This window comes from Neltuma alba, unplaced genomic scaffold (assembly GCF_004799145.2).
Source record: "Neltuma alba isolate B1F8T4 unplaced genomic scaffold, ASM479914v2 tig00003610_pilon, whole genome shotgun sequence".
In the NCBI taxonomy this organism is placed as follows: domain Eukaryota; kingdom Viridiplantae; phylum Streptophyta; class Magnoliopsida; order Fabales; family Fabaceae; genus Neltuma; species Neltuma alba.
This window is the reverse complement of record NW_021633351.1, coordinates 103,114-117,869: the sequence shown is the minus strand read 5'-3', so window position 1 is coordinate 117,869 and position 14,756 is coordinate 103,114. Positions and strand designations below refer to the sequence as shown.

Below are 14,756 nucleotides of genomic sequence, written 5' to 3'. Positions count from 1 at the left end.
AAAGGTAAGCAGATTTTCATCTATCATATTATAACTTTGATGTTTTGCAATGGTTCCTTGTTATTATTTTTTAATCTCATAAAATCACACATAAATATCTAAGTTTCTTACTATATTTTAATGTATCTTTTTCTCTTTCATTTACAATAAAACAATTTCAATGATATCATCCGTGTATTATTCTCAGTGATCAAAATTGAAAGCATACAGGAGAGCTTGCCTGCACTTAGTGAACCTGTTGCTTCTTGTGCTCTGCACTTCGTGATCTTATATTTGCAAGCTCTTTCGATGGCTTCCTCACGGTCAAGCTCCATATATTTCTCTGATGATCAGAGAAGAAGCAGCAATAAGGTAAATGGAGACAAAATATAGTAGGGAAATTCACACTTATGAATTGATATATACGAGAAATCTTTCTTCTTTCTTAATCTGATGCATAATTAACTTTCTGTAATTATGAAATATTTGAAGTAAGAAATCATCACCTTATGGCCCATTTGGTGGCAAGGAATTGGAGGGAATCGCTCAGTTCAATCCAGCTGTTGAAATTCTTCAAGATCCAATAGAAGTGGGCAGATCATCCAACTTGAGACAGCTTCTTTGTGAAAGGGGCAACCAAGCCCCATTGTAGATTTGTAGTTGATGGCGAAGTCAGCGGCTGACTGATGACGAGGAGGAAGACGATGGTCGCTTGAAAACAAACTCGACGTGCATTGGTTGAAAGATAATACAACCAGTGCATGTATGCCACTGCAAACATAAGGAGGCTGTAATCAGTAGGTACAAACCAAAAAGAGGTACTAGGAACAGAAATCATATCTACCACTACCACTAAAACTACAGTACCATACATTTTTGAAGTGAATGGGAGCCATATATGTATCAAGTTGAAGTGGCGGGCGCATCATTCAACTTGAGAGCTTTAATGCCCTTTCTTTAGATTGAATTTTTTTAATGTAATTTTGACATTCAGCTATGGGGCACACCCCACACTCTTTGATCTTTGCTTCTGCTATCATTCTGCCATACAGCTTACGGAGTCTGAATTTAATATCAACACATGGACGATAACTCCTACTTTGAGCATCTCTTTCCTTTTCTTCAATCTTCCTTTTTAGTTGTCGTAATGAATCTAGACGATACCAAACACAAACATGATCTGACGACGTATGCTTAATCACCAAAAACGAGCTGTCTTCAACCCTGCAGGCATATTGACCATCAACAAACCATCTGACCTCAGTGTCTGTCCCCTTTTCAGAAACGACGGCGCCAAAAAAGAATCTCCCATCCCAAGGTCGTGGAATCGAACTGAGATTCACAGTCATGGGATCCTCTTCATTACTCTTAAACTTGAACCACTTTGGAAGTCTTACCCTTGGATATTCCAATCTAGCAAAGCCATAAATGGCTTTATTTATCTCAACTAGCGCTCTTGCCTCGGCAGCTTTGATTGCCCGTCGATTCAGCTTCTTGCAATTTGTGAATACAAAGACATGCCTTATCTTTTCCTTCTTCACCTTCGTTCGTCAAAGGTAAATATTGTATAGTCTTAAGGGATATGCAGTTAGCGGCATACAATTCCAGGATAGAGGGAGGGAGGTCCGATAGAGAATCAAACCTTTTACATCCATCCAGTTGAAGACGTTGCAGGCGTGAAAGATGTTTGATGCGTGAAGGCAAGGTCTGTACACGAGTCCGTGAGAGATTTAACTCACGTAATGATGACAGCAACCTGATGTCATTAGGAAGTTTAGATAATTCATTGCAATGCGGAAGCCATAGAACTCCCAAAGCACGCATCTTATCACACTTGGACAGGAGACGTGATGCTAGCTCATTATACCCTCCAGCTTCAAGACGTCGAAGGTCACGCAGCTGGATCAATTTGTGAACACTTGTCACATTTCTGCAATTTTATAGAGACAATGAACGAATTTTGCTGCGACACTAAACTGACGAGCACAACTTGCCACTGATGGCTGTTCCTGAAAGGTCTAAATCGAACTCTTCCTTTTCTGAGGTCACTGAAAATCCCTCCAGACTTGAGCAACCACATGCATAGAGCCGAGTGAGAGATCGGAGATGGGTATCGCTTGTAAGGCTGGTAAGGGAGTTGCAATCGATTAGCCATAAACCACACAGGCCGTGGGGAGATAAAATAGATAAATGAACACTACGTAATTTTGAATACCCATTGAGATCAACATGTTCAAGACGCGTGGCCTTGGAAAAATCTGGGAGTTCAATCAAGTCTTCTGATCCCGCAAGCGTGATTTTGGTTAAGTTCGGAAGATTATGTAAAAACATAAATTACATGATAAGATTGGTGGCCAAAACTAAATTAAATTACTCATCTATTTCTTTTTATAAGGTTTCGCTACCTGTTTTGCTGAGAAAATTAGTTGAAATTGGCTATTGTCAACGAGTAATCTTTACAAGTAAAGATCATGAAACTTAGTGTGACAGTGAAAGACGAAGGCATTGTTATAGAATGGGTTATCAACATTTCATTGAATTTTGTAAGAGATTTGATCTGGACCTTTAGAAACAGGACCGAGGAGAGAGTACTTAATAAAGATTTTCCAACTGATGTATTAACAACATTTCCTAAGGAAAAAAATATAAAATTCACCTGCATCCCATTCCAGAGTCTTGTTAAACTGCTGTAGGGCATTTGAAATTGAACAAGATTTTCGGCCTTGAATGATGCTGGCAAGGATTTTAAAGGGTATCCCATCCAACGCAATTTTATGAGTCCTTCTGGCAAAAAATCTATACCATCAGGAATTTCTACATCGATTTCAACCCCATCGCAATTGAGGAAAAAATAAAAATTAAGAATCTTTAGGTTGGGCATTGAGCGAAAGGCTCCAGGACTTAAGCGCATCTCTCTAACTTCTCGAAGGTTCAGTCTCACACCTTCAATGGCTCTACTTCTCTAACAAATGGAAAAAATAATATTAGTAATAAAAATATAAAAATATTATGTAAATTAAATAGGAATACTGAATTCAAAAAAAATTTTATATAAAAAATATGAAGAAATTTTACTCTTACCGCTTTTCCCCTCAATATTTCATATATTTCCTTAGGATCCCACAATCGACTGCGCTTTCTAAGATGCTTTGGTGACTCATCACGAACAACCTGTCGACCCATTTCTCTCAGTAGATCGTGCATTGATATTCTCCCAAATTCATCAACTTCTAAAAGAGCCGTCTCTCTAAGTCTTTTCAACTCAGAATAGATTGAATAACCACGTCGGGCTTTTAACAAAGGGAAAATTTCACTGTAGGACCGCACAAGACAATTAATCTCAAAGAGCCCCCAAAACTTTCTGAAACTTCACTGCAGGACCAAGGGGCCAATCTGATATTAATTCCACAAACGAAATGACGACACTGCCCCTAGTAGAAGGGAACAAGTGCGAGAGAGTGTATTTGCAAGGGGAACTAGCCAATTTGCAGAATAAATACATATGTTCACACGTAGAATCAGTCCGTTTACATGTGGACTGGTTCACCTGATGAATGCGTCCGTGAGGGAACAAGTGCGGGAGAGCGCATTTGCAAGGGAAACTAGCTAATTTGCAGATGAAATACATATATTCACACGTGAAATCAGTCCGTTCACATGTGGACCGGTTCACCTGATGCATGCGTCCGTGAGGAAACAAGTGCGGGAGAACGCATTTACAAGGGGAACTAGCTAATTTGCAGAATAAATACATATATTCACATGTGGAATCAGTCCGTTCACATGTGGACTGGTTCACCTGATGCATGCGTTCGTGAGGAAACAAGTGCGGGAGAGCGCATTTGCAAGGGGAACTAGCCAATTTGCAGAATAAATACATATATTCACACGTGGAATTAGTCCGTTCACATGTGGACTGGTTCACCTGATGCTAAGGGTAGTGGCGTCATTTCGTTTGTGAAATTAATATCAAATTGGCCCCTTGGTCCTACAGTGAGATTTCAGAAAGTTTTGGGGGCTCTTTGAAATTAATTGTCTTGTGCGGTCCTACAGTGAAATTTTCCCTTTAACAAATCTCTTATCGCGTCAACATCCTCAATTGAAAGACATCCCTTAAAATCATTATCACCATTAACATCATAATCAATAGTTAAAAGACATGCGATATCCAAGAAACTCTCTCTCTCTCTCTCCCCATCATCAAGTCCTTCAAGACTTATTTTTAGGACTTCGTTGATTTGTGGATCAGGTAATTTTTAAAGTTTTTCCAATCGGCTTTCCGAAACTTTTTGATCTCTCTCATTAGACAAGGAGGAACCTAAAACTTTCAGGGCCAATGGATTTCCAATTGCATACCTAGTCACTTTCTTTGCCAACCTTTCTAGAGCTGGGTCAGGGATAGGGCAGTCTTTTCCAAAGGCATGTGAAGAGAAAAGTTGAAACGCCTCATTAGAAGCTAAACCCTTTAGTTCATGTATATCATCACGATTTACCTTAGTACCAAGGACTTTGTTTATCTCCAGTAGTTATTAAGATTCACTCCCTGGTTTAAACCAATCGCGCCTTCCAACCAAATTGTTCACTTGGTCATAATTATCAACATCATCAAAAACAATGAAAACTTCTTTCCGTCTAAGTCTCGTCATGTCATAAGAGCTAGTGTGAGGATTTTTATCCCCTAATAATGCCGAAATAAGTTCTTTCTTCACACCCTCTGCTCCACGATTCTTTGATTTTTCTCCCACTTTTTCCCCAAAGACAAACCCTTCGTATTCAGAATGCCGCTTGTTATACAATGCTCTTGTAAGAGTTGTTTTGCCCAAACTACCCATCCCCCAAATACAAATAATTCGGACGTCGTTGGACCCCTTGTCCAACAACGATTCGACGTCTTTCATTCTCTCTTCATTTCCAATCAAGTCTTCTCCATTATCTTCACTTGGACACTGCTTGCACAACTCTTTTTCAACACGCTCCACTATTTCTTTAATTTGGTCTGCTTCATTATCTCTGCACGCCATTGAAAAAGTAGAGATGCACCAAATTTAATATGGCGTTATCTATTTAAAATTTTTAACGAGTCCTAATTAAATGCAACTTTGAAGATTTGTCAATTTCGAAAATGTGTTCTTATTAATAGCTTTCTTGAGAAACATTACTCCCCTGTTTTTTATTATAAGAAATAATTATGAAGTATGTCATGTTTTTATAACAGGCATTTCGAAGTTGTCTGAAATTTTGTTTATTACTTTTTTATTTTAGCCTATTTAATTACTTATATTACTCATATTATTACATTTAATTTCCACACATTCTATTTTTCACACATTATCTCTCTTCCATAATGAGGGTATTTTTGACAAAAAGGCTATACTTTTTACCCATGTATTGTCCTCAACGTAATTTGGGTAATTGTCTATTGTAAAAGGTGAGAGGGAGAGTACTAAATAATTTAAACTAGACATATAAAATTTTAGCTTAATTTAATGGCTATGGATGGATCATAATGAAGATAGTGAGACGGGGATTTAGATGAAAAATATCGTGACAATAAAGTTGATGGACCTAGTGGACTGGCTAAGCAAAGTGTATATATATAAGATCCTATACCCTCATTATGATTATCAACTCCCATGAGATGCTCAAAGATTGATTTAATTTAGCCCCATGCATCATGGAAGAACATGGTAAGAGAACGATCATAAGCATGTAGTTACCTATTGGCGATGGGGAACCAGATATACCAGCAGCTTCAGCGAGAGACTTCTTCCACTTCTGCCTTAGCTGCTTGCTGATGCCTCTGCCCTTAAGTTGTACAAATGCTTTCTTGTAACTCCCAGAAGGCTTCCTCAAGTCTGAAGGATCTACTCTGTAGAACACTGGCATCGCACGGTGACCTTGATTTTTGCAAGCTCCTTCAAACACCACGTGGAAGATGCATAGTTTTCTGAGAACACCACAAGGAATAGAGTTGAATCTTCAATGGCTTTCTCAAGAGATGGCCATATGGTCGGTGAATGTTTTCATTGTGCTTCTGCGAAGAGCATCGCAAAGATGGCTGGTGAAATTTCCGCGGGTGTCCTCACCTCTAAAACTTACAAAAATATCATATGGCTTTGGATATTGAGAAGATGGAGCAGGGGGAGGAAAATGAAGCCATATCAGATTGCTTTAATATGCGGAAAAATTAGAATTCGCTGGTATGTATAGGAAACAAAATGAATAATAAATAATTGTAAATTACAAATAAAAGCAAAGCTAAGTTGGAGTCCGTGCAGCTTCTGAGAAGTTTCCCTAATTAAAGAAAGGCGGTCCTCCCAAGTCAGAATTTTCCAGTGCTCTTAGGGCCGTTGAAATGGAGAGGAATGAAGTGGAAATTTTTAAGTGATAACATGACTGGTAAGTATTGAAATAGAAAATGAGTTTATGAAAATGAATTGAAAAATTATGTAATCTTACCATATTACCTTTAACGAAAGAATATAATATTTTTAAATAAAAATACTTTTTAACCTTAGAGAATAATAATATTATTAAAAATTTAATAATTCAAACAAATAAATAAAAGTATATTATAATTTAAATAAATATTATATTCAATATCAATATAAAAATGACTCTAAATATTAAATGATTAAAAATAATTAAATAAAAATTAACTAACAAAATATAAATGAAATGTAACAGAAAAGTTTGCACAAAGAATAAAATAAATTCACAAGCAAAAAAAGCAAGGAAATATAACCAAATAATATATAAATCTAACAGATATAAATAAAGTCAATTAAAATGTAAATTTTTAGATGACGTACATTTGTTAATTTAAATTTAATTGGCTCAAACAATTTATTATTGACAAAGTTTTAAATTTAATTTTTAATGCAACAATACCCATTTAAAAATTATTTGTATTGGAAATTTATTTTCAAGATGGTGAGCAAACGTCACAAATTCGAATATACTAAAAAAAATTGAATTTGATGCAGCAAATTCAATTTTTTGTACATCAAATTCAAATATGTTTATTTCTTTCTTGCAATTTAAAGTTTAACTATAAGTTTATTAATGTAAATTAGAATTTGTATAAACAAATTTCAATTTATGCACCATACATTCTAACTTTTTGCGCAAAATTTAAATTCATTGTGTTTCTATCACACTCTGTTTTTAACGCTCTGAGTAAAGTAACTTTTGATTATATATAACTCTCTCAATTTAAATTCAAATTGAGCAAAGGACCTATCATTGACAAACTCTCTGAGTTTAGTTTTCAATACCGCAAGATCCATTCAAAAACACTTTATAATTTTAAAGTTATGATAAAAAAAATTGAGCAATTTTCAATAACAAGTATTTTTTTTCAGATCAAATAAATCGTTTTTAACTCATCAAAAAAAAAATAAATCGTTTTTATCCAAAATTCATGGGAACAAAAAAGGCCTGGCTAGATGCTGGGGAAAAACAAGCTTTTTTATTCTATAAACATTTATTCTCACGAGATTTTTTTTTTCTCAGCAGATCTTGAATCGTATTTGAAACATCTTATTTAGTTTATATAGGAGCATTTTTTTATTGAGGTTTATATTGTTAAAAGTCTTATTGAATGAAGGTTGATATTTGTTGGTCAATTTATGTGTGCTGGTTGAGTGACTAAATGCTAAGAAAATAGATAAACATATGGCAAAGATGAATATTTAATGATATATTGAGTGTTCAAATAACTTCACATGATTTTATCGATTAGATTTTAAGTATTTTATTCAAATTTAAAGGAAAGTATGGTCTTTTATATTTTCCCGCTTGTAATGGAGAATCAGCTCCCACCAAAATTGGTGGGAACTCATCTTCCCTTGCGTAGTGGAACATCCGTCGTCATCCGAGAAGAGGTTGTAGGGAAATGTAGGAACCAAACAGGCAGGCACGACGGAAAATCAATACTCCTCTAATCCTATTTATAAGGTACTTCTAACATGTTTCATACAGATGAAGAAAAACCTTAAACTGCATTAACTCTTCATTAAAATATAACAACCTTTCGACTTTACTTCTATTTAATATATACTCCTTTAAAAAAAATACTCGTAACTATCTACACTATAATAAATGAAGGGTAATATGCTACATTCATAGTAAAAATTTAATAAAGTAACTTATAAATAGGACAAAAAAATATTTTCTCTCTACCCTATAAACAGGACTAGGAGAGTATTTTCTTTTTCCACCCCAAGATTTTCACTCCACCCAACGAGCTCTTAGTAAGTGGAAATTATCCTTTTAGCTTGACCCAAAAGCTTAGTCAAACCTCCCCAGGGCAGCTGGGAAAAAGTAAAAAGTCAAATCAGATTTCTGAGTGAAATTTATTACTTCCTCCGTTCCTTATTATAAGAGACATTTGATACTTATAGCATGTTTTCATATATAAGAGACACTTAAAAGTTATCTCAATTTTTTTGTATTGATTTCCTATTTTAGCCCTATTTATTTTATCTCCAACTCATACTCTCTTTCCCTCCTACTTCTCTTTTTTTTAATAATTTAATTATTCTCTCTCATACTCTCTTTCCTTATTAATGGAGGTATTGTTGGAAAAAAACATTATACTTTTTACATATTAATTGTCCTCAACTAATTTTAACTGTTTTTTTATCAACGTAATTTGGTTATTTGTCTCTTATAATAAGGAATGGAGGGAGTATAATAGAGCACCATAATTACCCCTTTCTAATATGCGTTTCTACCCCTTTTCTTGAGTTCTGGCATGTGTGTTCGCTTTTGAGAAATATAAAATTGAACAAATAATTATCCTCTTCAAAAGTTAGTAATACATAACACTGTTCTAATTCTAAATATAAGACTTGATTTTTTATATTATATATATTATATAAGGATCTTACAGTTAGAACAGGAGAAGTAGTATATTTGCATTACATTTATAATGAAAGTCCTCACCTATTTGTCCAAAAAATGAAAGTCTTATCATCTTTTTTTTAGTCAAAATAAAGCCTTTCTAGCGGTGAGAGACATCCTGCAAACCTTTGGAGAAGCCTGGCCACTTGTTTGATTTCCTTTTTTTTTTTTATTTCAGTTTCAGCAAATAAAAAAAGGAATTCTTGTTTGGGCAGGTGAAACCCAAAAGGCAAGTCCATAAATAGAGATGGTGGAAGTAATAAACATGGAACAGAGTACGTAATGGAAAATTGTGCAGACACAGCCGTAAATGCTCGCCGATGCGGATTGCGCTAGACTCTGAGAGCACGGAGACAACAGCGAATTAAGCACAGATTTATAAACCATAATTCAAAAGCTCTTTTTTATTTTTGGCCGAAATTCAAAAGCTCCTTAAAAATCATTTTAAACGGCTTATATATATATATATATATATATATTCCCTCTGTCCCTTATTATATAATCTAATTTTTTAAATATTTTTCTTTTTTTATAAGATTTTTTTTAGTTTCTTTGAATATTTAATGTATTATTACTTATTTTACCCCTAATTTAATACATCTAATATATTCTCTTCATTCATTTATCTCATTATTATTTTCTCATATCTGCCCATTTATATATAGGGATATATTCCAAAAAAATTGTATTTGTTACATATTAATTATTTTTAACTAATTTTAACTGTTTTTTTAAATCGTGTAATTTAGTTTAAAAAAATTATAATAAAGAACTAAATAGTATTTGCTTTTGTATTTGTACTAGTATTTTTCACGAACCGGTGGAACACGTTACAGCAGGATGTCCATTTAATGTCTGAAACAGCCAACAGTAAGTTGACAAGGATGAATTTGGATTATTCCATCTAATTCAAAATATAAGTAGAGATTTGGTTTTACACTAAATATTAATTTTTAATTTATTTTATCTTCTAAATTGATAGGTTTTTTAAAAAATATTGACATTGATTGTATATAAAAAAATTTCATGAAAAATAGTTTTGAATACAAATGATTTAAGAGAATGTTTTGAGAAAATTAATCAATTCACATTTTTATAAATAGTTAATTTAATTAACTTGTTTAATATTCCTTCTGATCTCTATTATAAGTTTCAAATAACTAATTTGCAGATAACAAATAATTAATTAAAATTAGTTAAAAATAATAAATAGATTATAAATATACTTTTATTTCAAAATATACACTTATAATAAATGAGAAAAACAATAAAAGAGAATTTGTAGAGAAATGTGATAAGAGAGAGTATGGTAAATGAGAGATAATAAACAATTAAGGACAGAATTTAAAAAATGACATTAAATATTAAGACAACTTCAAATTGAAATTTATAAATAAGATCAGAGAGAATATTACTTAAGTAATTATTTAACCATTATATAATCAAGAATGGAAACAATTTTTTTTCCCTTACGCCAGCATGTTCGTGATCAGCGTGTAACTGTAAGGAATAGAAACAGTATACACATGCATTATTATGGAGCAAATTATTGAATAATTTTTTTGCGCTAAGATGGTCGAAATGAGATTTAATCTCACCACTTCTTAGATCGCAAAAAAAATTATATTTTCATTGAACCACCGAATCCATTTGTCAAAATAGTGCGAAATAATATCTACTCTTCCAATTCTAAATACAAGATCTTTTTTATAACGTATATAAGAGTTTTATATTTAGAGCAAGAAGAATATAATAGCTATCAAAGTAAAACTTGTTTTGGGGAACTTTTTTTTTTTTGGTCAAGTTTTGGGAAACTTACTACTAGGGGGTATTTGGATAGAAAACAAATTATGGTTTTAAAAGTGCTTTACGGATTACGAAATAAATATGTAGAGGAGGTTACCTCGTTTTGCGAAAAAGTATTTTTGAAACCGCGGTTTTGAAAATGCCAAACCCCCTCGAGACGAAATGCATGACATTTGAAGTACTTTTCACCATTCCACATCAGGAATTTATAAGCCTTTACGGGTCACAATTTAAATAATCATTTACTACACCATTGGAGTGGTAACCAAGTTACCAACAATATCAAGATTGTCAAACTCAAGAATTTAAACAAACTCATAATAAACATTAAACATGTAAATTTGGATCCCAAACTTGAATATTAAACTCGTAAGAGTTTACTTTTGCGTCATTGATATTAGAAGTATATAATTAAATAATTAAAATATAAAAAATGATAATAATTTCATTTAAATTTAAATAATTGAAATTAAACCCATTAATATTCATAACTTGTCATATTCAATAAAGAAATTTCTATAAAATTTATATATAAAGAACATAATAAAATTCAAAAATTTAACACGAGTTTAAAGGTGATTTGACACAATTTTATAAGTTAAAAACGTAAAAACAATAAACTTAATGAGTGAACTTGTAAATTCAATTGAGTTTACAGCGGTCATGAATTTAAAAGAGAGTCAACACAATTTTTTAAGCTAAAGACATAAACATGTTAAATTCAAAGAGTTAATTTGCGAATTTAACAATAATAAACAATACCCAAGTTACACTATTTCATGAATGTCATTTAAACAACTTTTTTTACAATTTCATTGGAAGCTTAGTAAATTCCGCCTATGATGTAGTAAATTCCCCAGAACATGACATATGATATGAAAAGTCCTAAGTGTGGAACCGATTAAAAAGTGTAGTGATTTGCTTATGTAAAATGATAAATCTCGCTTTAAATGTAGTAAACCCCGCCTCTAGTGGAACAGGTTAAACGATCACATGACTTTATAGAATCCAGAGGGGTCAAATCCGAATGATTTAGATAAACTGTAAATGGAAAGGAGTAAGCAATCACAGAACTCGTGGAACAGGTTGCCGCAGGGGTGAATTAACGCGGAGATAAATTGATAAGGATGAATCTTCGTTGTGTGGGTTTTTCTGGTGTAAAATAATATTACGCCCTCCAGATTTATTTTGACTAATCACCTTATTTTCCCAAATTTATAAATTTTTTTCGTCAAAATCTTCATATTGATTATAACAAAAAAATTAATTAAAAAGTAGTTAATGATTAAAAAACACTTTAAAAATATAAATTAATCTATGTTTTACATAAATAATAGTCAATTTAAACAACCAGGGCTGCGCATTTCAAAGAAAGGAGGTCCTAGGAAGTTGGAATTTTGCTGTGCTATTATGAGTGGGTGAACAAGAAACTAACCCGGACGTACATCCAAATAAACATATTACTCCTCTTATCATCGATACAAGATATAATTATTAAGTTGATTTTGATCTTTAATATAAGATTCATTTCTCATATTTATCAGTTTTCTCTAAATTATTTTTATGGATACTCATTCAACTATAATCAAGTAGAAGAGGGAGAAGGGGTATTAAGAAAGATGATTATGGTATTTTAGAAAAAATATGTTACTTTTCTTATAATTAACTAACTTATCTAACTTTTTTAATCTAATCAAATTAGTTAAATGAGTGTTATATTAAGAATCAAAAGAGTATTTATCAAACTGTTTTTTATATAAAAACTAATCTAAATATAAGTTATTACTGACTTTTATCCTAATCCAAACAAGTATACCTTTCTAATTTGCGTTTCTACTCCTTTTCTTGAGTTCTGGCATGTGTTCTCGCTTCCGAGAAATATAAAATTGGACTAATAATTATCCTCTTCAAAAAATAGTAGTCCATGAAAAAGTAATATATAATAACATGTTGGTATTACATTTACAGTGAAAGTCCTCACCTTTTTGTCCAAAAAAAGTAAAGTCTTATCATGCTTTTGGAGTCAAAATAAAACCTTTTTAGCGGTAAAGACATCCAACAAACCATGGGAGAAAGCCTAAGTCTAAAGCCGGAATATAGGCTGAGTCTATCATGCCGGTCTGTTTAGATTCTGAAATTATAAGATCTGAGTTTGAAATTTTTTTCCTTAAATGAAAAACAAACCCTGAAGAGCCAATGGCCTGCCCATCTAGATCCTTTTATATTTTTTTTGTTTTTTAAATTTTTATGTAATTCTAATATTATTAATTTTTTACATTATTAATAATATTTTAAATATTTAGTTATTATTATTATTTTAAAATTAAATTTTACAGAATGATTTGATTTATTTAGTTTTAAACAATAATTTATCCAATTAAATTTTTTAAAAAATGAGTTAATTTAAATTTTAACAATGATTTGATTTATATTATATGCGTTGATATTTTTAAACTATATATATTTGATAATATAGTATTTTTATACTTATATAACTTGTGATTCTATAATTTGAATTAAAAATTCATGAGTTTCAACAACAATGTTTCTCACATTAAACTAAAATAATAGTTAGATTGCAAAATTTAAAAGTAAAATTTCTATAAAGAAGAAAAACTTGATATTTTTGTTATGAAAGAAAAACATATTTATGAAGAAGAGTAATTAATTATAATGATGATAAAATTTCAAAAGATTAATGATAGTATTTATTTATTGCATAATTGCACTATAAATAAAACTTTTGGATGTTGTTATCTTGTTAATGAATGTTTTAAATGTTATTGGATGTTGATCGATATTTATATATGATGATATTTTGTATTTGTGACTTAATTTTATTCATATTTATGTCTTTTATTAACAATTTTACTAGTTTATTTTTATTTTTTAATAAAAATATGAGAAATATAATAAATAATATTTTTTTAAACCGGTTAGAAGCCTGACCCATTAGTTTAAAAAACGGACCTAACAAATTAGAATATTTTTAAAATTTCAGTCTAAGAGGATCAGTTTTTTTAAACGTGTCAGTCATGAAAGTACGGTCCTGATTCCTACTTCTACCTAGGTTCCTGTTTGGCAAGAGGTGAAACTCAAACAGCAAGTCAATAAACAAAGAGGGTGTGAGCAATAAATACGGAACAGAGTACGTAATGGGAAATTGTGCAGATACAGCTGTAAATGTCGGCTGATACGGATTAAGCGTGACCCCAAAAGCAGCGAAACAGCGGTGAAATGAGCACAGAGAATCCCCACACAATCGAAAATCACTTATAAAAATATCTTGGGATAAATTATTATGCTTCGTGGATCAAATTAAAAAATTGTTTATAAACCATTTTAAATTAACCTTAAATGTATTCCTTCGACTTAATTATTGAGTTAGTTTTAGTTCTAAATATAAGATCTATTTTTTATATTTATCAATTTTTTTTAAATTACTCCTATAGATACTCTTTCAACCATAATCAAATAAAAGAGGGAAATGAGGTATTAAAAAAAATAATTATGGTATTTTAGAAAAAATGTATCATATTTTTTTATAATTAACTAACTTATCTAACTTATTTAATTTAATCAAATTAGTTAAATGGATTTTATATTAAAAATCGGAAGAGTATTTAGTTTTGTATTATCACTATTACTTTTCTCGCGCTCGTGGAACACGTTGCAGCAGGATAATGCATTTAATGTCTGGACAACTGTAGAGATAAATGGATAAGGATGAATTTTCAATGTGTAGATTTTTCTGGTGTAAAATAACATTATTCCCTCCCAGATAAAATCTTCATATTGATTATCACAAAAATTTTCATTAAACAGTATTTAATGATTTAAAAAAACTTTACAAATATAAATTAATATATGTTCTTCATAAATAATACTACTTCCAATCTTTAATATAAAAGTTAGTTTGATTTCTATTTTAATTTTAAATATAAGACTTTAATAATCTACCTTATCTCTTACATTTTCTCAAATTTAAAATTTTTTTCTCAAAATCTTCATATTGAGAAATTAGTGTTGAAACCAAAGAGTATTGAAGGCGGATAAATAATCTA

General features: G+C 31.4%; 1 protein-coding gene across 1 annotated transcript; it reads right to left on the bottom strand.

Annotated features, from left to right (window-relative positions):
- Nucleotides 1-530: 530 nt before the first annotated feature.
- LOC114742008 (disease resistance protein TAO1-like) lies at nucleotides 531-5,000 on the bottom strand. The gene is made up of 8 exons (XM_028930252.1): nucleotides 4,551-5,000; nucleotides 4,336-4,442; nucleotides 3,061-3,292; nucleotides 2,636-2,941; nucleotides 1,961-2,104; nucleotides 1,693-1,878; nucleotides 987-1,520; nucleotides 531-767 (listed from the first exon to the last, which is right to left on the bottom strand). The coding sequence occupies exons 1-8, from the start codon at nucleotides 4,998-5,000 to the stop codon at nucleotides 531-533; spliced, it is 2,196 nt and encodes a 731-aa protein (XP_028786085.1).
- Nucleotides 5,001-14,756: the final 9,756 nt, after the last annotated feature.

Excerpts from the sequence above, each read along its gene's own strand:
- LOC114742008 (XM_028930252.1), bottom strand. The coding sequence starts at position 5,000 with ATGGCGTGCAGAGATAATGAAGCAGACCAAATTAAAGAAATAGTGGAG. Across the intron at positions 2,942-3,060 it reads AAATATTGAGGGGAAAAGCG|AGAAGTAGAGCCATTGAAGG; the intron begins GTAAGAGTAAAA and ends TCCATTTGTTAG. Across the intron at positions 1,521-1,692 it reads TAAATCTCTCACGGACTCGT|GTGAAGAAGGAAAAGATAAG; the intron begins GTACAGACCTTG and ends TGACGAACGAAG.